The sequence below is a fragment of the Tenebrio molitor genome, chromosome 9, assembly GCF_963966145.1.
Source record: "Tenebrio molitor chromosome 9, icTenMoli1.1, whole genome shotgun sequence".
In the NCBI taxonomy this organism is placed as follows: Eukaryota; Metazoa; Arthropoda; class Insecta; order Coleoptera; family Tenebrionidae; genus Tenebrio; species Tenebrio molitor.
This window is the reverse complement of record NC_091054.1, coordinates 6,320,856-6,344,171: the sequence shown is the minus strand read 5'-3', so window position 1 is coordinate 6,344,171 and position 23,316 is coordinate 6,320,856. Positions and strand designations below refer to the sequence as shown.

The following is a 23,316-nucleotide window of genomic DNA, read 5'->3' as shown; positions in this document are numbered from 1 at the left end:
ACAAAACCCCGAAAACGAACCCTACTCTGCGTGACAATCAGCTTTGACATTGTCATGTGGGTGCCCTTAAATAATCATCAGCGAAAGTTAAGTTAACTGTACTTAAAAAATGCGTAATCACTTTTCCACTGGACGGTTTCACCTCAGGAAACATCATTATCACCACTCGACGACACTTTCCGATTTTTAGACGAAGAATCGGGGAAGAAACGCAACACACGAATTAATTTTCCCACACCCCGCGTCAACCCCGTACTTAAAATACTTTCCCGAGTTAAAAATAAAAATAACAATCGACTGTTTCTCTTACCGATTCAACTCATTTTAACATTAATCAATTTCATCCGCACGCGATGATAACATTTGTCAACAAAAAATATCAAAGGTAATTATGTTGTTACAGGATAATCCTCCACAATATTTTTTTGACGAATTCGTGAACTTTCGTCTGTCCGATTAATTGTTTATTAGCGCCAAAAAAAAAATACGATACCGTTTCCATTCGACGGGATCAACAAACCCCGAACATTCATCACAACACACTATTGACAAGCTATTAATAGAGATCTGAAGAAAAAGTGTAACACCGGAAGTCCCGGATAGCACGGTCGTTTGCTTTTATTGCATTGGTACCTACTGCTGTCCGGATTATGTAAATCAAGCTGGCTCCCGACACTCCTTACCGGACGAAAAAAAAGCGCAACAAATTTCCAAAACAATACCGAAAATCCATAAAACGAGGGAAATTTCCCCGAACGATCATTTTTTCCCTTCCGGAGTGCACCGCCAGGCTGCACCAACCACCAACCCTGAACCTTCACCTTTACAAGCGATGCATCGAGGACGACGTCTCCGACTTTTCCGTTTTTCTTCGGTCAGCTCTTGCACACACCACACACACACACTGGAAAACGCCTGGAAAATGTGCGCGTACGCTTTTCACGGCGAAATTCGACCAACTGAAAACCGCACGCGACCACCGAGACAAAACCGAACCGCGGAAAACAACTTCGATACGCTCCGGAGGGTTTTCCACAGGTGAATTTCACGTGTCACGCGATCCCCAAACAAAATTTACTTCCACGCGGGGGTTAACTGAAATCCCTCGATTTCCCATCCCCCTAAACAGTGACCCTGCCGCGGCGTCTTTCACGCATATTTAACAACAACAATAATAAATGTTATCAACGAAACTTTGGGCAAGAAATGCACATAATTAACAATAATAATAATAACACATTTATTTCCAAGGACTCTTGAGGCAACAAAAATAATGCACCCAACAATCTACAATTGTCCAAATTTGTTTTCGGTGGCGGTCGCGACCGAGTTGAAAAGCGCGCGGCGGGGGTGGCGCTATACAATTTTGATAAATGCCGTCCCTCGAAATAGACGAAGACTATTATGTATAACTACCACCCGGTGACGTCATGACGACGTCTCGACGTCACTTAATTTTTCAATAGGATGTTTGTCGTGTAAAACTGGTACATTTTTTGCCGACGTTTACGTCATGCCTTACGTCGTCTCGATAATCTAAAAGAAAACTTCTATCGATTATTTGCGTGACTTGTTAGACGGGGTGAGGGAGTGATTCGCGAACGTGTGAAATGAACGTTTTCACCCTAATGAGAATATTTAATTTTTATTTATGGAACGTTGTTGGGTGGTTAAAAATAGTTGACTGGTTGATGTAGATTCCGTGTCTTATCACCAATTAACTTTGTTGTGTTCACGGGATTGTACTGGTTGTTTTTTTTCTTCTGTTTACGTTGATGACTCGTACTATTAATAAATCGAGGGTTCGACTCTAACTTTCCTGATCGTTTCCCTCTTTCCGATGATAAGTCGATAGCATCTAAGCGGCATGTCAAAAGTCAGTTTGTGTCATTAGAATATGTAAAAGAGTTCTGTGGGGTGGAATCGAAAACAATTTTCCAATCGAATTGTCCCCTTATTGTTCTGTAACTTCCAAGAGATTATCCTCACAGTTATGTACTAAACAAGTGCCGGTCAGGAATGCATCGAATGCCACATTTCAAGATTTCGAATTTTGCAAAGAATAGATTTTATATTTTTTTATCAAAGTTACATAAGTTACAATAAAACAATTGGTATTACTACAATGATAATATCAATAACTTGGGGTTGGAATAGTTATTTATGCAACATGTGTATAAAAGCACTATTTTGCTACAAGTGGGAATTTATTTTATACACTTACACGCATTAAAACAGCGAGTGTTGTAACCTCACTTGTAAAAAGATGCTTTACGTACAAGTTAAACAGCAACTCTAGACGCATAATATTGATTAAAAATCTATTTTTTCAATGGTGATGCAAAATTGTAGTTTATTTAACGAGTTCGTGTGTAAATTGGGCTTTTTTGGCGCGAGTGAAACAAGCGTTTAAAGGTCCATTCATGCCAAAAAGAGCCCAATTTACACACGAACGAGTTTGAAAACAAACGTTTTTTTGTTCGACGACCCCCTTAAAGGCTCCAATTCGCTATTTTTTTTTTTAATTAGCTTAACGTTTCGTTTTGACAAGTTATGATAACATTTATCAAAATCCGTTCACACAGGAGAAAATTCTCAAATTCTGACAGTCGAACAAAAAAATATTTTTTAAATTATTCTTCATTGAAATGATGAAGAAGAGAATTACGACTTTTGTGGCTATTAACGGTAGAAACAGTTTGGAATTAGAATAAATGGCAAAAGTTTCATCACTGAATATTTTTTAGAAAATTTTAATTAACATCTAGCCGAAAAAAACAGCTTCCCGAAATGATTTTCAAAAATTTGGTGATTTACAAATAAGTAAATAAGTAAATACAAGTCTGTAAGTTAAAGAAATGAGAGAGAAAAGAAAATTGAGATTATGAAAAGTTATCTCAAAAGCTTTAGTTCGATTTTTAATATAATTTTTAGCTGAAAATAAATAAGAAAGAAATACCGAGTGCCGCCTTTTTGAAATAGATGCCCCATTTTAATTTATTATTAACTGCCACTTCTGACATTATTGGCGTTTTATTCGCGCTTTTCAATCCAGTTTTCGTTCCTTACATTCATTTTATCACAATTAATAATACCAAAAATCTGTATTTTTTAATACAAATCGCTAATACGTCCGGTTTCAGAGCTAAACAGACTGGTAAAATTTGTGAGGGTAGGATATAGCCAACAACCTAATATGAAAATGTGAAACGGCACATTAAAAATTTGACAAGTTTTTATAGCAAGCTGGACCAGACAATCATTTATAGATACCCTGTATAAGTATATAATAAGAAATATAAATAAGCACAGATATAAATCCTCCTAAAAATAGGAAACATATAACTGAATTGAAGAACAATTTGCTACATCCACCTTATTTCCCCGATTTACCCCCACTCGACTTGGAGCAATTTCCAAATTTAAAAAAAATTACCTACTGGTGGCAATAGAGTTTTCCCAGATGGTGATACGAAAATTTTCGGGAATATTCTACATATGTACAGTCGCGAGCAATAAATTTTGGTCGTCAAGGTGGTTCTTTGACGCAATCAAAAATGCTCCATTGTAAAACAGTCGTAAATATCATAACCTATCATCATGTTGTATGACATTAATTGTCATTTTTTTCTCATTTTTGACACTTTGTTGACATGCGTATAATCAGGCAGGGAAATTTTTTAAATTTGTGACAATCTAACCAAATTTTGAAATGACATTGACGACCAAAATTTATTGCTCGCGACAGTACATATCTCACTTGTAAAAAATATGATTTAGTAAGGCACCAAATTTACGAAAAAATAAAGTTTAAAGAAATCTTTTTGGTACAACACGAAGGTATGGAAATGTTATCTTTATGTAAACAATCTTTTAATTTTTTAAATCTTTATGTAAACAATTTTTTACTTGTTTAAACGATAAATGGCCATTTTGAACAATTTTTGAATATTCACTAATTAAATCGTATAAAAACTGCTTCCTAATTTATTTTAATTTTACAATTTCAAATTTTCCTATCCACTATATCGGGTGTTTTTTTAAATTTCACCTCAAAGTAGGCGTTGAAGAGTCGACTGTGTGAATGCACCACTCGCGTAAAGCTGATCCGTAATCCGTATAGTGCGTTCACAATCGACTCTTCAACGCCTACTTTGAGGTGGAATTAAAAAAAAAACACCCTATATGTATCTCTCAATCGTAATCTTTGTTTTTATTTGTACAAAAATTAAAAAACCTACAATGGAAAGAAAGAAGCCCTCCGATTATTCTCAGACAGCCAAATACATTTGTATATTTTGGATAAGTTTAACGAAATTTATTGTTTCTATTTTTAACTTTTGACAAGTCACGTAGTGCAGATTGTGAATCTTTCACTTGGTGAAATAAACAAGCAGGATATGAATGAATTTAAAAATTAAATTGGTAACACTTGTTCTTCTTGGAATATTTCTGGAAATGGAATTCCCAAAACCCTGTTCAGATTCAACGAATCCTTTCGGCAGGTGTTGTTTTATGACCATACCACTGTAAACACTTTGCTACCTGTCTTTGAAACCTCACAGAGTAAAAACTACCTACTTGAGCTACAATATTCATTCTTCGGTAGTTGCTTTTCCTCCTCAACGATTCATTCATATAAATAAACCATTCGGAAGACATGAATGATTTTAAACATTTTGAAATTCTTAGTGTGCAGATACGTATACAGGGTGAATCTGAATGTGTGTTAATTTTAACCAGTGGAAGAACTCGCCAATTTATGAAACTTTTCTCTATAACATTTTGCAAAATTCGCAAAAGTTTTCCAAGATTTTTTGCCCCCCAATTTTTACCAAACGATGAGAATTTGAATTTTCATTATTTACTTTTTTCTGTATCTAACAATGTAACTTTTTTTACAAAGCTCCGTTTCTATCACAAGAGAAAATTTTCGCCCTTACCTATAGGCGGGTATACATTTTGATAGCTAATTTATTCCAAATTCTAAATCAATTTGTAATGCTTTTTCGTAAAACTGTTATAGACAAAAGTTCCATAAATTGGCGAGTTCTTCCATTCATTAAAATTAACACACGTATTTCAGATACACCCTGTATACCCATAAAATAAATTTTACCCTTTGCTGCAGTTTGACGCCCCCAAAAGGTACCGAACATGTGTCTTGCTATTGTTCTGTAGGTAAAACCGGGTTGTTTTGTGGGAAATTCCGAAATTTCAGAAAATCTTCAGGGGGTCCATAAATACAATAAATAAAATGAATAGCACTAATTTGCCTGCTTCGTGCAAAAATTAAAAATATAGGAAGCGTTACAAATATCTAACCAATTTAATTCAGTTTTATAAGAAAAGTGTTCGTTACCAATATAGCAAGAAATAAAATATTTCAGCCAAACATTTCACAGTTTTATTTTCAAATCTGTACCTAGGTGTGATTAGCAGGTAAACTGCCGGCGGCGCCGGGTGCTACTGACCAAAACCCTATTTCCTGTAGGATTAAGGCCACCCGTTGATTTTTCTGACCGCAGCGCCAAGTGACCCATGCCCGTCTTTGTGGAAGATTTCATTTAAAACAGCAGGCCATGCCCATGTTATGACATTTTTGTCGCTTTCATGTGAACTGTCAATTTTTGTCCCTGTCACTGTCATTTTTTAGGTGAAAAGTGCGGTGATGGGGTTTTTATTATTATTTTTTTTTTTAAATCAACGATTGACTCCAAAAATATTGAGTTGTTTTGCACCAAATTTAACTCCTGTGTGTGAACGGTGTACTCACTTATTCACATCATTTTGATGTTTTTTATATGGAGCGGCAACCATAAATTTTACATTCAGTTTTTAGGCCTACTTGGACTACAATCATTTATAATAACCCTGTATTTCCATCCAGTGTAATACAAAAATTACAAATTTCAGACATTTTAGCAATTTTCAGATAGTTTAGTCGTAAAGCATCGTACACCTACCTATTTTTCTATGAAATTAAATTTTGTTGTACAGAAATCGTTTAAAAGAGTCAATGTTTTTGAGTCATTCTGTATTTTTATTTTTATTATTATCACTAACTGAACTGTACAACTACACACATATTTTACACAATTAAAAAATTAATGATTGTATCAATAGAGATTCTAACCGTAATCCGTTTAATTGAAATTTAGTCGTGACACCTTTAGAACAACTTTATAGCAACAAAATTATGCTGTTACTAAAGTACCTAAATAATTCAATTATTTCCAAACTCTGACGAATGTATTACTCACTGATTCATGTGGAAATGACCCTATTAAACTAGAAATGTTCGATACGCAAACAGCTTGCGTGTGATAATTATAATTGATGTATTCACTAAATAAACCTGTAAAATGTTTCGATATTAATTTCATTGCTGTTGCACTTGCAATTGACACGCTGATCGCAAAATATAAACGTGATTAACAATTTGATAGCACTATTGTTATGCTTCTGAAACAATCTTAATCGATCTAAAAACATTACATATTACGAAACATTGTTTCAAAATTATGTAGGTAATAAAATACACCGAAAATGCAAAATAAAAAAAATATACAGCGTGATCAAAAACGACTGTTTGGGGGATTGGCAATACTGACTTTTACTTCTAAATGGTATAACTGGAGTAACTTCCGGTTGTCGACGACTTCACACTGACAGTTGACAGTTCAAATTGTTTCGTGATTTCACGTCAAATATCTGTCAAAAGACGTGTCCGGTAGCAGCATTGCAAACAGCTGAATAACAAAATGCTCTGAATTGTATTGCCAACTCAAACAGTCCTTTTTGATCACTTAGTAGTAATGTGCCTAGAAATTTAATTTTTTAAGAAATTGATTTTTATTAAAGATGTACAGTGGATTCAAAAAAATCGGAACACGAATCTTTTCCTAATGTAAATTTGGTTTTGTCCATTTGTCAATTAATTGTCTACTTGACAATACCTATCAAATAATTTTTAAAAATGTCATTGAATTTTGACCCTAATTCTAACCCATCTCTCGTAAAACGGTTTCACATTATTAAAAAACTAAAAAAAAAAATGTGTGGTAATTGTTCACTTTAACTACTTCTGGAATTTTCGCGTTTTTCTGGCTAGACAGCCTCAGGGCGTCATCCCAGATCGTTTCCCACCATTCATACCTTGTGCAAATGAATTTTCCTTACCTTTTAGTTATACTAAGACATTGGCGCGACCTTGACGCGACCTTGAAACACAACAAGAGAGAAAAAAAGGCATTTGCACAAGGTTTGAATGATGGGAAACGGTCTAGGAGGACGCCCTGAGGGTGTCTGGCCAGAAAAAATGCGAAAATTCGAGAAGTAGTTAAAGTGAACAATTACCAAATGAAATGTGTTATTTTTTTTTGACGTGTCCCATTTTTTTTTTGACCTGTACTTCTGAGAAAGAAATAATTTTGAAGGTTGAATCTCCAATAAAGGTTGTAACGAGCGTTCAAAAAATTTCGTGCTTTTTCTTTATTCTTTGCAAATACGGTTGGCAAGTTTGACATTTCATCAGATACATAATCTCACTTTGACCGTCATTTCATTATAAATTAATCATCAACTCAAAGCAAAAACAGTAAACACTAGTTGCTTAGTTCTAAATCAAGCGAAATAATTCACACAACTGCTTGTGCTTTGAATAAATGACATTCGACAGCTGATGGCTCGAGGCTACTTAACCACAATTTTTTTGAACGGTCGCTACTTGCGATCACTGATCCCGAATCAAAACCAAGTTAATTTTTCAGTTCTCCAACGCCACGTCGAACCACTTATAACTTTAAAAAAATCCCAAAAAACTAGAAAACTTCTTGGTGAACAAGCCTACGTCAATTTCCCCTGGTCCTTGACTGATCCTTTTGCGACGCATTTCATTCTATTTAAGTACATAACTTCAACTCCAAATATAAAATCAGCGATTGTTCTTTGGTCCTCCTGAAATACCCCAGATTTTTTCTTGCAGCTCGTCCAAACCGCAAACGTTTCCAAATCTCAGCGCGCTCTCCACACCAAGAGATCGTCGGGAAGAAATCAAACCGAATCAAAAACCGGAAAATATCTCCGCCAACATTTCGATATCAACGGTCGGGTTACGCGATCGGCGCATTTCAGAATATTCGCTTAGTCGACGGCGATAAGGCCCCAGTTCCTGCAAATTACCCAAGCCTTGTGCCTCAATTCGTGTCAGTCGCGATTAAAAAATCACGTCCGAGAAAACAACAATCCCCCAATAAAATATCGTTCGGATCGGGCAGCTTAGTTCTTAACTTATTTTAAGACGAGCTGAAGTCCCCCCACCACCTCTGTGACGTCGAACGCATCCAGAAAATCCTAGGACCATTCGCAGATCGCAGATGAGCGTGACACCAGAAGCGTGGCAGAGACCCGAATCAGGTGAGTTCGATGGCTGCCCTTTCGTTTTTCGCCCTTGTTTTGCTGCCCGCCGGAAACTTTCCGAATCTGCTTGCTCTGCGTCGTTGCATCCGGGAATGTGCACGTTTCGTTTGTTGCACCCGCCGCATTTGCCTGAAAAAATCGAGCGTGCCGCTTGTGTTTTTTGTTCGCTGCTGCGCTGAAATAACAACAAACATCCTCCACGACTAGTACTCCACGGACACGTGCACTTGCATCCTCTCGTATTTCTGATTGCATTCAATACTGGTGCGAAAAATTCAGGATTGACACCAACTTCGCGCCGACACGATGTTATGCAATTGGATCTTTTCGCCTCGAAAAACTCCTCGCAAGTTTAGTGAGTCACTGCGGTATTAATTCTCCAGGATTCTCACGTGGCCCAATTAAATTTGGCCCAAGCGATTCAGAAACTTTCTACACCTGCACTTGCTTGCTTTCTTACACGTTTGTTTTGCAGTTTTGAACTAACAACTCAATGTAATAAAATGGTGGACTTGTCGTCGTACTTCGACCACGAAAGGTTTGAAAAAAACACTTATGAACTAATCAGCCCAACTGACAGCATGGTGGAACTGTCGTTTTTCTCGGACCCCGAAATCCTCGACAAGAGGTGACTATTGAAGATAGAACATGTTTGCTTGATCGTGCATGTTGCTCTTGGTCGATGCCAAAATTTTTGCGCTCCTGTCAAAAACTAAAATTTTCCGTTTTTTTCCTCCAGGTTGACGAAAATGGCCCCCACTGCCACACTTCTGACCCAACCAAGCAACAATCTACCATCGTACAACAATCGAACGGCTCAGGTGGAATCCGTCAATTGTTCCCTCCTGAATGGTTACGAGTGGTTTCAGGTGGTTACCGCCACGTTTTCTTGTTTCCACCACCTGCAAAGTCTACCGTTTTCAGACGAAACTCCTACATCCGACATGGAGCTTCCCCATGAGCTCCATCAACTACCAGACGCAGGAGTCTATCAGTGATCTGACCGACCAATTCGCGGACCTAGCTTTGGACAAGAGGTCCCTCAAGAGGCCGCCGTCGTCCTACATGTGCCACCTGTGCTTCCAAAAGGGCCACTACATCAAAGATTGTCCCAAGGTGAGTCGTGAGAAATTTTTGTCAGTGATTTCCGCTCGGAACCAGTTTGTGTGAAGCGTCGTCGAACGCTGTTCCTCCGCAATATTTCGCGCGGCAATAGCGATTTAAGATAATTATGCGGATTTTTGTTTATTCGCCGAAATAAATATGTGATTGTGAGTTGAGTCATGTGTGTTGGTGAAGCCGCCCACGTTTCGCCAGGGGATGAGGTGATGAACAATTTACACACATCTCGTTGAGTTTTGAGCGGAGTGTTTTGTAATAATTCTCGAGACTAGTTGGATCATGTTAAATTTTTTAAGTGACGCGTTAACTGTTTTGAATTTTCTTCGAAGAACAGTGATTTATGGATTATCGTGCTGATGAAATTGGGCCTACTTACGATTTTTAAATAAGTAAATAATAGTGGGCAAAAATGTTTACGGTTCACATAAATTACTTTAATGTCAATATACGCTCGGAGAGAACTCCAGGAAATCTGAATAAGAAACTTGAAAAGAAATCTGCATTTCCTAATTTTTACCGCGATATATTTAGCATTGATTGATTGAATTTAAAAAATTTTAAGGTGGAACGTGTCGCATTTCATCAACACTTGCGTTTTACGTCTCATTACTTTTAAATGTTTATTGTTCCCATCATTGACTGTCAATGAATCAAGAAATTTTTTTGAAATCATTTGAACAATAAAGAGTTAATAAAGGTGTGTTTTTGGACCGTATCTTTGATCCAGTAAAATGTGAAATTGAAAATTTTTAATTTTTTTCCTACTACATTCATACTAATAAATGACAACTGTATTATACTTCATTACTTTTGTGCCTAAAACATCTACTTATTTATGGAAAAGAAAGTACCATATAGCGTGTCATTAATTCATTCTGGCGTTTTGCAATAGCCGAATCATAAGAGTGCATTGAGAACAATTGAAGCTTTGGTAATTGTTCACTTTAACTATGTCTGGAATTTTTTTACAATTCTTGGTTTCAGAAACGTCAAATTTTAGATTTGTGCTGATTGTTTTTCTAACTGCAAACAGTCGTGGAAAAAATATTGTATGGAAATCATGCAAACAGTTTTATTCGTGGCATTGTCGCACTCCCTTCCGGCTTCGAACAACTTCCCATTTGTAAAAAAAGTACTACTTTATATACTTGTTGCATAAATTAGGATTTTGCTAAAAATGTATTTAAGAAATTTTTTTGAGTTTGTACTGTCATAGAGTGCCTGCGAAAGTATGAAAGCGATAATTTTCATGACATTTTTTCTTTTTATAGATATTTATCTAAGTAAAATACATGGTGATATTTTTAATGTTATATTAAACAAAGGATTGAAAAAAATAATTCCTGTATTATAGTTATAGTACACATTTTTTTAAATTGTTCATTGCATTGATTTTGCCCGTGATGAGATTCGTATGAACGTCTTTTTTCATAGAATTATGCTCTTTTTTTATATTGACTTACTGGATGGATACACATCATTATTCAAAATTTATTTAAACGAATTAGTGATAACCACCGGGTAGATTTTTATTTTATTTTTTTCAGTTACCTTTTGCTCAGGTTCTTTTTTCGCAATAATCGGCAAACATTAACAAAATGGAGACCATTTTACAGATTACCAATTTTTTTTTCAAAATATTTTCGAAGGGAATTTGAAAAACAAAATACGTACGATATATCGAATTTTTTCCCTTGTCTTAAATAATCTAATCCATTTCTATTATATTCTAATTTGTTAACCAATTTTTTTTTTAAATTGAAAAACATTGAAAAAGAAAACATTTTTGAAAACGGTGGTTGGTCCGGAATGCTTTTTGTTGGGTAATAACCCATCTGTGGATCCTATTGGCCCATTTTCTTTATTGCTTGACTACCCCATCGTTTGCAAGTGGTGCCCCATCGTATACTACCGGAACTAAATTTGCAACCACCCCGTTTCTTAGGTTTTTGGATAGTTTATGACAAGCCATAAACCCCCGCAATAGTTATTTATGTTACAAGTGTTGAAAACGATCCATTGCTTTACGAACGGTAATATGGCGCGAGACGCAGTCGAGCGCTGTATGTGAGTGAGTAAAGCAATGGAGTTTTCACAAGAGTACCATACAATATTTTTTGTGCTGCCTTTTGTAATAAAACATATTTTTGAATCATTAACATAATAAATATTACTTAAACAAAATTATGTTGGTAATCAATTTAGCACTAAATATGTCAAGTATCAATCTGTCAGTGCTCGAATTTCAAATTCAAACGCAACTTTATAGCTTGCAAGGTCACCAACCGCAATTTTTATAAATAAACCCCCCAAACCTAAAATTAACACACTTTAGCATTTTTTAAATATTTACGAGGCACCTTTTGTTTTATAACATTAGAGACATAATTGTCTTTCAGTAATACTTGATTTGCCACAATTAGTTTATTTTTTCTTGCCTTAGATTTCTTGTTTGTCCATTGCAGCACTAGAGTTTTCTCATTTCCCTTGCCGCACGCTAATCGTCCACTTAAAATGCCAATTGCACTACGGCAGCACAAAAAAAATGTTTCAACCAATATTTGACCGATACAGTGTAATAGTAAAAAGTGCATGCGGCTATAGCCGAAAACGCCATCAACTTGTGTTTCTAATTCATACCTCGACCTGACCCGACCCTAGCCAAAAAATCGTATTTACGAGATTGATTTTTACTGCTTTTTAGGTTCATTTTAGGTTACTTAAAATGTTCTCATTACAGTACAAAAAAAATGTATATTGCTGATTTATGAAAATATAAAAAAAATCAGAAAATTTATTGTTGCAAGCACAAACTGGATATCTTTAAAGAATTAAGATGTTTATTAAAGCATTTTTTCCAGCCCAAATTTAGAGAGTGCATAGCTTTTTTTTAAGAACACAGCATTGATGTGTTGTATTAGGAAGCTCGCGAAATTTTAAAGACGTTACTTTATTGTTTGTTTTGAAGAGACAGATACAGCACAATCACAGTTGTGTAATTACGTTATTCTGTGGCCACTGACTCATCGTTGATCGCTATGTCGTGTGCAACAACATTAACCGATATCGATGTCATAACTCTTTGCATAGTCATAAATCACAAATAAAAATTGTTAGATGAAACCGCTTTTTTTTAATAAAAAGCTTGAAATCACAGTTGTTGCAGAAATGCAGAGGACTTTTCAGTAACCCCACCATGCAAGATAGCTGCAAAATTTTGCGAGAATTCTAGAAAATATTTCTTAGCCGAACAGTATATCGTGTGACATCCATTTTTTCTTGGTGGGGACGATGGAACTTGTTAAATGCATCTTTGCACTCTGCGCGTTAGCAGTTTAGTTCTGTTTTCTGTGCAACGCAACGAGCGACGTTTATCCCACCGATCTTGATATTTCCGAATTGTGGTTTACTGGGCTTTTTATAAATGGGTAATTTTAATTGCGGTAAAGAGGTAAGAAGTTTTGCAAAATTCGTATTTTTGGAAATTTTTGGCAAATGACAAATTGGACTGTTCGGTTCATTTTATATTTTTTACCCAAGTCTTTGAACGGTTTTTGAAATTCGTATTGATGTTCGTCCACTGTCACTCTTTCGTTGTTCCACATTCCTTGTTTCAACAAAAATTTGATGGCTCATAAAGCTACTATCTTTTTTTTAAACATCATTGCATATTGGTCCAGTTGTAAGACTCCCAAATTGAAAAGTGAAATTGTTACATTATTCCAAATAGTTTCTAAATTGTTTTTTTGCCTATGTTTTAAATTCTAACGGTGAAGGTAAACAATTGTTTTATTGTCCCGAAAACAAATAGGATTTAATTAAAAAAAAAAACTTTGTTTCGGAATATTATTTTAATACATACATACATTTTTGTACACGAGTATTTATGAATTGGCAAGTGTGGATGTGATTTTCCGAAAAAAAAACACCAATTAATTTTCTGTTATTTGAAACTATAAATAAACTAACGCTTTCTACAATTTTTTGTTTTTAAAAAATAGGTTTTTTTTGCAAAAAAAAGTGATAAAATAGTTTTTTAAAGAGCGTGGGTGTTTGAACATTTATTTTTAAATATGCATTCTGTATCTTAGTACATACTAATTTTAGGATTATTGCAGGCTCAAAATTAATAAAGTAATAAATATGAACGATTTTTTTCCATAACAGGGAAGTAAATTATTACAATAATTTTTTTTCCAGTCAAAAGTAGGAATATTTATACGAAAAAAAAAGAGTTAAACTGATTAAGGCGCTGATTTTTTGTTGTGAATTTTAACTCGGATTGACCTTTTTTTTGAAGATTTTGGTATGAAATATTAGTTGATTTATAAAAGCTAAACCTACCATTTATAGAAAAACGGTGTATTATTGAACGAGTGGTGTAATTACACATTTACAGTACTAATTTCATAATTTTCACTATCAAAGTTCATTAGTTAAAGTGAACAATTACCACGTTTAATATGTTCTCAGTCGACACGATGATTTGAAAATGCAATTTTGCTATTGATTATAGCACGTGAAGTAATAAACTTGACAGTTGGCGCATATGTAATGATTGTAATTCAGACGTAGAATTTTTTTACTTTATTTAACCATTTACATTTCTACTTCAACAACCCTATGTTGCGAAACAGGTGTTAATTTATTTAACGGTCACATACCGGGAGTAAATAAAGGGTAAATATTTCAACAGCTCCGTGCTTGATACACCATGCAATAAATACTAAGTCGGTGAAACGTGCCGACTACGGTCCTTTTCCCAAGTGTTTGTATACGCACACATAAATATTCGCTAAATAATGTTTTGAGAGCTGTTTATTAAAAAAAAAAATTATGGTCCCATCGACGACCAGTATTGGCTTTCTTCTCACTTGTCTTGGTACATTTTAACCATCGACCCGACCCCGCTTTAAAAAATTTACGACCCTCACCCCCATCAATGCTTTCTTTTCCTTTGACCGTTGTTTCACTTTTCAAACACAACCTACCATGCACAAATTCCCAGAAAACAATCGATCTCGGAAACGACCAACCATCTCCGGAAAAATAATAAATTACGACTAAATAGACAGACGCGTTTTATGCAACAGAAATACAACATCGACAAATGTAATATCTAAATAGTTGTCACATCACACTTTGATTTCTGTTTGGTCTGGCTGTTTTTTTCTCCACACACCGTTTAGACTCCCGAGTAATAATAATAAATCATTCGTTATTTATCGGCACATTCTGAGCTGATCAAAGCTTCATCTCGAATTACCAATTCTCACTTTGGTCGATCATTGACACAGAAACGGTGTCGTACGTGCTAAAATGTGTTAATTCAAAGCGTAACACTTTATCGCCGATTAAACTCACAACTTCTAAGAATAAATTCATGTAATTTCGGTAAATGCGACAGGCTCACGACGACTCCGAATCGTTAAACGGGAAATAATCGCACCGCACAAGAATTTTCGAAAACAGATTCAAGGATAGTTTTTTTTCTTGGCTTAAGCGACCACTAACACATTATATTTATAATTTGTGAAGTTAGCGGTCCATTTGAATTCGTAAAAAACGCGAGTTTAGGATTCAAGGCTGAGGTGGACGTTGTGGGAAGGACCGTCGTGTACATTTCGAGAGCTTGCCAGCTCTCGATGATTTAACAAGTCGCAACCAGAAAACGTGAAAAACTGTGACGTTTACGATTGTTTTATTGCTGCTGAAAAGGGGCGCGGAGCAAGGTCCGGGGTATACTTCCCACAGAGTTGTAGTTTCGTCAGTCTCACACCGAAATAGATATTAAACAACTTCTGATTCACGTGCGAAGTGGGTCACACTATCTGTACTCCGTCCTAATCATTAGTTTTATAAATATAACTCCGAACAATTGGTTTTCTGTAAAGTTTGTTGTTGTTGGGCCAGAGATGGCGTGCTCCGTTCACATCTGTGGAAGTGTGGAATACCTTCAAGGACGACAACAATCTTGATCAAAAATAAAATCACATCAAAAACAATAAAAACATCATGATCGTTTAAATAATAATAATAATAATAGCAGAACAGAATTCAGAATTATATATGTAGATGTTAAATATAGTCCATTCCATTTTTTTTAATTATAATGAAGTTAAAGATTATGATTATGGGAATTTACTAATTTAGTTTGTACTTTGATTTGAGATCAAAAACAAAAGTCACGCACCCCAGAGCCCAGAATGTTAGTTAATAGTTAACCAGTGACGTAGACTCAGGGCCAGTTTACAGAAGCGAAATTAAGTTAATCGTAATCAAATGCGAAATTAACTGAACACGTGATCAGATTGAACCAATCGAAGTTTCGGATTCACGGGTTAATCGCGCATTAAAATTTAATTCTCTTTCTCTTTCTATAAACTGGCCCTTAGACTCGAGTGAGCATGAGCAATAGAATAGAGCAATGAATGAGTAATTTGAGTATTGCAGTATTGACGACTACCGAACATAATATATTGCAAATTGCTATTTAATTTTTTTTTTTTTTTAAATAAAAATATGATCATCAGTCAAAGGTGTAGCGTCAGTTATTTGTCTAATGCCGGTCGTGCGTGGTCGACACAGACAAGCGGATATTAATCATTTGATCATATCCTATAATCATCATTCGATACATCAAGAGATCAATTATGACCCTACTGATGATAAATTCGAAACGTCACCTCCACAAATTTATCAATTTGTGGTAACGTACACGCCAGTGTTGTCTGACATGCAGCGCCATCCACTAACTCCGACAATAAACAAACGAGATTTAAAAATACCGCGGATCTGTTCGAACAGGCTCGACCGAAAGGCGAAGGAAAGACGCCGTACCAAGGCAGGAAGAGGTGTTTCGGTGAATTTAAATGTCCCAAGTGCAAGAGAAAGTGGATGAGCGGCAACTCCTGGGCCAACACCCACCAAGACTGCATCAAGTGCCATATCAACGTGTACCCTCACAAGCAGGTACTGTGATTGTTTTGTTTTTACTTGGTTTGAGAGTGTTGTTGCAGCGCCCTTTGGAGAAGCCGGACGGTTTAGACGTTTCGGACCAGTCGAAGGTGCACCCCCAGCATCTGTGCCAGAAGTGTAGGGAGTTGGGCTTCTACTGCAGGAAGGTCCAATAGAGGCCACTTCCAGAGTTTCCTATTTTTTTTCCAAAGTTTTTTTTACAAGTTTACGTATTGTTTTATTTTATATTTTTTTATTTGCGTTCAGTGTTTTGTTACCGTTACTTAAGCATTATACCACGTTACTTGTAGTTTTTGTTTATTTTTGTACTTAATTGTTTACACAAGAGTATTATTTTTGTGATTAGTTGTGCAGCAGCTTGTTTTTTTGATTATATTTTCCTTTGTTTGTAACTGTTCCCTATTTGTAAAGTTCGTTAGGGCCGATTTCCGTGTATGTAAAAATTGGAATAGTCTTGTTATTTTCTATTAATTTTTATGCAGGCGCAATTCAACAAGAATGTAAGAACGGTTGGCTGTGTTTACAGTGTAAACATAAATATACTTTATATAACGAATATAATTTTTCATTGCAACAAATTCCTACGTGTAAAGAAGTATTTGTATAAATTTGGTGTCATATCTATGCTCGAACCATATCTGTATATACCATAGTGTGTTCTAACATTACAAAGTAAGCACCCTCTCTAACACCCCCATCCCGTGTGACGAACACTTGTGCCTTGTATCAACTGAAAATAGAGAATAAACGTACTGAAGTCGCCCCCAGTGTCTTTTAATTTGTGTCTTCAGGATTTGGACAACATTGAAATCAATTATGCCTCACCCAAACGATACTCACTTGCTGTAAAGGAGGTAGACGTGAGAAAAAGGGTAAAAGACTCACCGAACGGGGCGTGGATACTGTGCAGCGTCGTGGTTAATACACAAAAAACTAGAAAACTTTCGGCGCCACCATTTTTTAAAAAACATTTGAATTAGTGACATTTGCGTGACGTTTAGATCGATTCCAGCATTACCGACATCGCATCATTCGCGCATGTTTCGGCATCTGTCAACTTAAAAAATCAAAAGTGTCCAAGAAGTTAGGTGTTCTTAAAAATAGAAGTTTATTTTTAATTAGAAAGTACTGTGTAGTTTCGTAACGTGTCGAGCGTACCGCATAACAGGATGAAGTAAGTAGGACTTGTCTTCGTTACATAACCTCTCAAGTTTGCGCGACTTGGAGCCCCCAGTTCACGCAATGTAATGATTGTAGAATAATCACGAAATCCGTGACGCTAGCTTTGGGTTTGTCGGTATGCGGCATCTCGGGGTACCTGCTGTACCTCCTCCTGAAGAGGGACGACGACGACGACTACAACGACACATTCAACAGAGCTTCCAAATTCAAAATCCTGGAAGTCCCCGTTCCGAAAGACATGGTCAAGGTACTTATCGGGCGAAGCGGCAAAAACATACAACTCATCCAGGAGCAGTCGAACACGCGGATCACTTTTAGAGAGTGTGAAGGTCAGTTGGACACCATCTGTGTGATAAGAGGCACGGTGGAAGGCTGCAACATCGCCGAGAACTTGGTGCAAGAATTCATCATCAATCAGCCGGTTCTCGAGTGCGAAGACATGTTTGTGCCGCAGCAGTGCGTCGGGCGGATAATCGGCCGCGACGGGGACCGAATCAGAGAGATCAGTTGCATGTCAGGCGCAAAAGTTACCGTCGACAATAACAAAACGACCACGAGCAGAAGGGTGACGATCAAGGGTAGGTCACACCATCAGTTTGGATTTGTCTGATCGTGTGTTGTAGGCACCAGGGAGCAGATCGCCGTGGCTAAGTCGCTGATCGACGAAGTTGTCGAGCAGTCGCAGAAAGCGCAAGTGCAGATCGACGCCAGTTTAGCCAAACGCGAACCTAGACTGCCTCCAAAATCGGGGGACAGTCCCAAGTCGGTTGGGAGCCCAAAAGTCGAAAGAATATCACCAGTGCCAGGTAAATACGTTTATTACTAGTTTACATCATGAGAAAAGACAAGATTATTCTTCTACAATGTATGATTCCACCACTGCCGGGTTTTCGGGGACGTCGCCGTACATCCGGTGGTAGCCGTTGTATTGTCCCCACGCTAGCGTTCCTCCAAGCGAGACTATTCCAATCCAAAGATGTCTGTTGTACTTGGCTTGATTGTTGTCATAGTTGGTCTTCCAATTTCCTTTAGGGCTCGGGACGTCGTTCAATGTCGTGGCTGGGAACGTTTCGTGCGAGCCGTAAGCTCGGCGTCCGAGCCTGGTGCTCAATTGGCGGAGAACTCTGGGAGCTTGCATGGTCACACTAAAATTGTATTATGGCAAAAGAGTTTATTGTGCAACTAAACTGTGATACTTTTATCTTATCAGACTAACCTCGATAACAGCAGAGAATTCTGAATAATGAACAAATATTGGTTTAGTAACGCTGTTCACCGCAGGTTGGCTCGACTGATGTTTGTTTTTGGTTTCTCTCGAAAAACCCGTTTTTCTGGTTGTCGATGGTTTAATAGATTCACAGAATTACAAAAATAAAAAGAGTTGAGCGTAGTTCCCGTAATATTTTTCAATTGTCCATTGTTTGTCCAGTGTTAGTTTATTAATGGAACGTAAAATATTGTAAACAGCGTTTAGTAATGGGTCAAATATCATTTTATTGTGTACTTTTTCGAGATGATTATTTAACAGTTCGGTCTCAATTTTATTCAGTCAATACACGTTCTATAAATACACCGAAAGTTTACATTTGCCGCATTCTGAATTAATTTGTTTTAGTAGTCGTATTTTTGAAACAAATTAGCATTGTTTAGTCAACAGAAAAAAGACGTAACTAAACGAGGAATGCGTCTTGTGAAATTGATGTAAAGTCTAACTAGCGGAAACAAAAAATAATTAATGCTGCAAATGGGCATTTTCTTTAGGAAATCAGTACGCAATAGATTCCGTCAGAAAATAGCATTTTATGTTTGACATTTTAAAATTTGACAGTTTATTTTTAAAAATCAAGAAGGTACTTTGCTCGTAACCCGTAACTAAGGCAACGAAACGGAAACAGATGAAACTCGATAAATAAACAACGCCATTACTGTGTTTTACCGTGTTGCGTAATTTTTTTTCCAAAAAATTTGTTACAAACGCGTTTTTTTTTTTAAAGTGCAAAGATGAAATCGGCAAATCGATCGAAGGTACGACCACTCCAAATATTATGCGTGTGTAGAAGCACTTTTGTGAAATTTGTGTGGAAAAACTTCAATTGTAATTCCTGTCATAATTGAATTTGTTGACCTTTCTCAATTTTTTGTGTTACTTCGGTTAGGAGCGATTTCCAGAAGTCATGCACGGCAGTGCATGAAATCACCACTGCTGAAGGGAAGGTTCGAGAAAATAAATATTATGTTTGGGTGATCTGTCAAGTTGGTACGCTAAATGTCACCATTCTCGCACTATAAAACCTTTCGATTTCCATTTTATGTGATTTATGCAAGTGTAAAATTTTCTGGAACTATTACAAAAGAGGCCTGTTCTAAAAGTTTTACTTTGACTTTTTCTAATTAGGAGGTTAGAAAAATTTTGAAAGAAACTCGGAGATCTTAGAATGACTCGGTAGACATCTTTTATCTATGAATCCACAACAGATAACTTTGACTGAGAATTTTTAAAGGAATTGAACTCGTTTCGGTCAGTTTATAGTCCCGATTTTGCAATATCAGGGGCCACCATATTTTATGTTGCATTTTATGGTGTAATTTCTCTGTAGGCAGCACTATTGATGAATATAAAATCTAAAACAGGATCGTAGTCGCATTTTCCCCTACAAACCGACGAAATACTACCGATAATAGCTGGCGAAAACCGCAAAACCCTGATAAACAAAAAATTTAGAATAATATCCCCAGGGGATTAATGGACGCAACAAGTCAAGGGACACGCTAATGGAAACATTTACAAATTTAATGCGAACACAATTCTTACCTACGTATTGCAAAACACGAAAATTTTCTTTGTGTAACAAACTTCGTTAAAGCAACGAGTGCAGAACAAAAATGCTTGCAGATTCAGGTGTAAAAAGATTGTTAGAATAAAATAGTAAGATTTTTTAGAAGAAATAACTAGGTATCTTATCGAGATTTTTTGTCGTGACAAGAAAGTGTGTGAACTACCAATAAACATATGTTCATTAACGTTTTAGGTAAATGTCAATTCATATAACGAGTATTAACGCATTTAACACTGTTTCAATGACATTTTTATATTTAAAGAACCGTTATGATGAAAAATAAATTTCAACAGAGAATTATCAATTATTACAAGATACAAGCTTAAAATACAGAAACGGACAAATTAAAGGTTTTAGAAATTATATAACCTTACCTTTCACTGTTTTTTTTCTAATGTATAACTACTGTAGTTGAAGATGTTTCAAAGCATTCTAAATCCATTGTTGCGTCGCAACGTTTGTAATCACTCACTTCGACGAATTAAATAAACATGACCGGGACACAGGATATTGCAAGCATTAAACGCTTTTGAATATTTTTAAATTCATCAATCCGTATGAAGAAAAACAGTTAATGTAAATTTGATGAAAATTATTTCTTTATTTATTTTTAGTGCTCCATAAAAAGACAGTGCATAGCTTATGAGGATGGGAATAAAGAATAAGTAAAAAAATGTAAAGTCCCCATTCAAAAATCAAAAAACCACCAACGTCGCATTTTCCTCGATAATTGTAATTTTGAGGTTAAATGTTTATTAAGTGCCTTGTTTTTCTGGGCATGTTTAAGTAAAAATAATAAGAATCAATGAATAAATGAAACGTGCTGCTAATAAAACAATATGAACGAAATTCAAAGCAATTGAATTTTATTTTGAATCAAATAAATGTCATAGTTTATAGTTAGGTACCAACATAGTATGAAAAAGAAAAAATATCTACCTAGGGTTTTTTAAATTTTACCAACCTAAAGCAACAGGTGGTGGTTTTTTGATTTTTGAATGGACTTTATTTTTGAATTGTATAGTTGATTGTGAGAAAAGTTATGAACATTTTACCACAAGAAATTATTCTTTTTTGAGTGTTAATTATTTTTTGCCTTATGTCGGAATTAGGTACTTGAGGTGGATGAAATCTGACCGGCCTAGAATAATGAAAACTTGGAAACTGTTTCCTTTTATCATTTTACAAAAAATTAACTGTCGTTAATTCTTTGTTTTTGATTTACACAACAGACCAGTGTTGTTGAAATAACTCTATATTTTATTCTTTTCCTAAAAAAGCACATTACATTTTATTACACCTGCAAATGACATCAGACATACCTACTATACCTTACATAATATGTATTTGTTTTTAGAATCATCTTTACCACATGATAAGACCACATTTGCAACGTTTCAATAATTTGTGAAGTTTACGGTCACGATGAGAAACTGTATTTTCTTCCAGGCCAGCCTGACGCGCAATTCGAGGTGTACGTCTCGGCAATGGTGGACCCGTCCCGATTCTGGCTCCAAATCGTGGGGCCCAAAGCGACAGAACTCGACGTCCTCGTCGAAGAAATGACCGAATACTATCGCAAACAAGAAAATCGAGACTCTCACGTCTTGGACAAAGTCAGCAAAAGCGACCTGGTCGCCGCCGTTTTCCAATACGACAGCAAATGGTACAGAGCCGAAGTGCTCAGTCTCACGAACGACAATCCGCCGCAAGCCGAGCTGTACTACGTGGACTACGGCGACACCGACGTCGTCCCAATCGAAGAACTGTACGAGTTGCGGACGGATTTTCTCCGGTTGCACTTCCAAGCGATCGAATGCTTCTTGGCCCGCGTCGGTAAGTTTCAATCGGGACATGTTTCAAATCAATGATGGTGTGTCGGGACAGATCCGGTGGGCGAATCCTGGTCGGTGGACGCCGTCGACAAGTTCGAAGAGTGGACGCATGTCGCCCAGTGGAAGAAGCTGTCGGCGAAGATCAACGGCTACTGCGTCCGAGAGAAGACGAGGGCGAAGCGGGAGGGTTCGCCGGTGCCCGGGGTGGATTTGTTCGACGTCAACAACGAACAAGACGTCGACATCGCTCAAGAATTGGTCAATCATGGGTATGCAGTTTTTAAAAAAGACGTCGATCTCAGACCGAGCAGTCGAGCGACTAGTGTTAGTAACATAAGCGTAGCTTCTAGTTCGTAGATTTTTTAACCTAACTTCTTGGAGAAATAAACTTTTTACTTGTACCTATTGTTCAAATTTGTGGAGATTATTCTTGTCGAGCTAGACTTTGCCATTATGTTCCGTTGTGTTGCAGCCGACAAAATATGTTTCCCGTGTGATGTGTCACGTTTTAAAAAATCGTAGTTAGGTTATATTTTTTTAACGAAAGAAAGTATTTTGTATACGATTGTAGCGAGGTCCATTGTCTCACTGGTGTGAACAAACGTTGATTATCTTAACTACTTTTGTATTACACGCTTATCATCCGACATTGACAGATCCTCAACCAATCAGTGTAGGTGCTTTACAGATAATTTATTTTACTTTAAGCTCAGCGTTTATGTTACTTTTCCATTGTTAACAGTCGTCATTAAAGAAAGCAGTTGCATTTTATCGCCACGCATACTTAACATTCTTCAGATTACTTAAGATTATTATTTTTGCATCTGGAAATTTGTGCCTTATATGAATTTCTTATGCACATGTTATCATATTCCATTGTGATAAGTTTTATCGTTGTTTATACTTCCTTTATATTCTGTTAATAAACCCTCATAAGATAA

At 36.4% G+C, this 23,316-nt stretch overlaps 3 protein-coding genes across 8 annotated transcripts in view; 2 read left to right on the top strand and 1 right to left on the bottom strand.

The window, feature by feature from the left end:
* Positions 1-17,548, bottom strand: part of LOC138139413 (cyclin-dependent kinase-like 4) — a 26,767-nt gene extending 9,219 nt beyond the window's left edge. For 2 of the 5 annotated variants that reach the window (XM_069059675.1, XM_069059671.1), the window contains exon 1: positions 17,407-17,548. The gene's annotated coding sequence lies outside the window, so the exon portion shown is untranslated. Of the gene's footprint in view, positions 1-821; positions 972-17,406 lie in introns of those variants that run through there. The other 3 variants (XM_069059674.1, XM_069059676.1, XM_069059672.1) reach the window with 3 other exon arrangements.
* On the top strand, positions 8,072-17,283 carry LOC138139416 (zinc finger CCHC domain-containing protein 24-like). Of its 2 annotated transcripts, XM_069059680.1 has the most exons (6): positions 8,072-8,418; positions 8,897-9,049; positions 9,161-9,290; positions 9,346-9,537; positions 16,351-16,515; positions 16,563-17,283. In XM_069059680.1, the coding sequence occupies exons 2-6, from the start codon at positions 8,925-8,927 to the stop codon at positions 16,674-16,676; spliced, it is 726 nt and encodes a 241-aa protein (XP_068915781.1). In that variant the 5' UTR covers positions 8,072-8,418; positions 8,897-8,924; the 3' UTR covers positions 16,677-17,283. The 2 variants fall into 2 exon arrangements, with proteins under 2 accessions (XP_068915781.1, XP_068915782.1); XM_069059681.1 differs by lacking the exon at positions 8,897-9,049 and having other exon boundaries at positions 8,123-8,418.
* Positions 17,543-23,316, top strand: papi (tudor and KH domain containing protein papi). The gene is made up of 5 exons (XM_069059677.1): positions 17,543-17,695; positions 17,779-18,281; positions 18,327-18,509; positions 21,990-22,376; positions 22,428-23,316. The coding sequence occupies exons 1-5, from the start codon at positions 17,691-17,693 to the stop codon at positions 22,730-22,732; spliced, it is 1,383 nt and encodes a 460-aa protein (XP_068915778.1). The 5' UTR covers positions 17,543-17,690; the 3' UTR covers positions 22,733-23,316.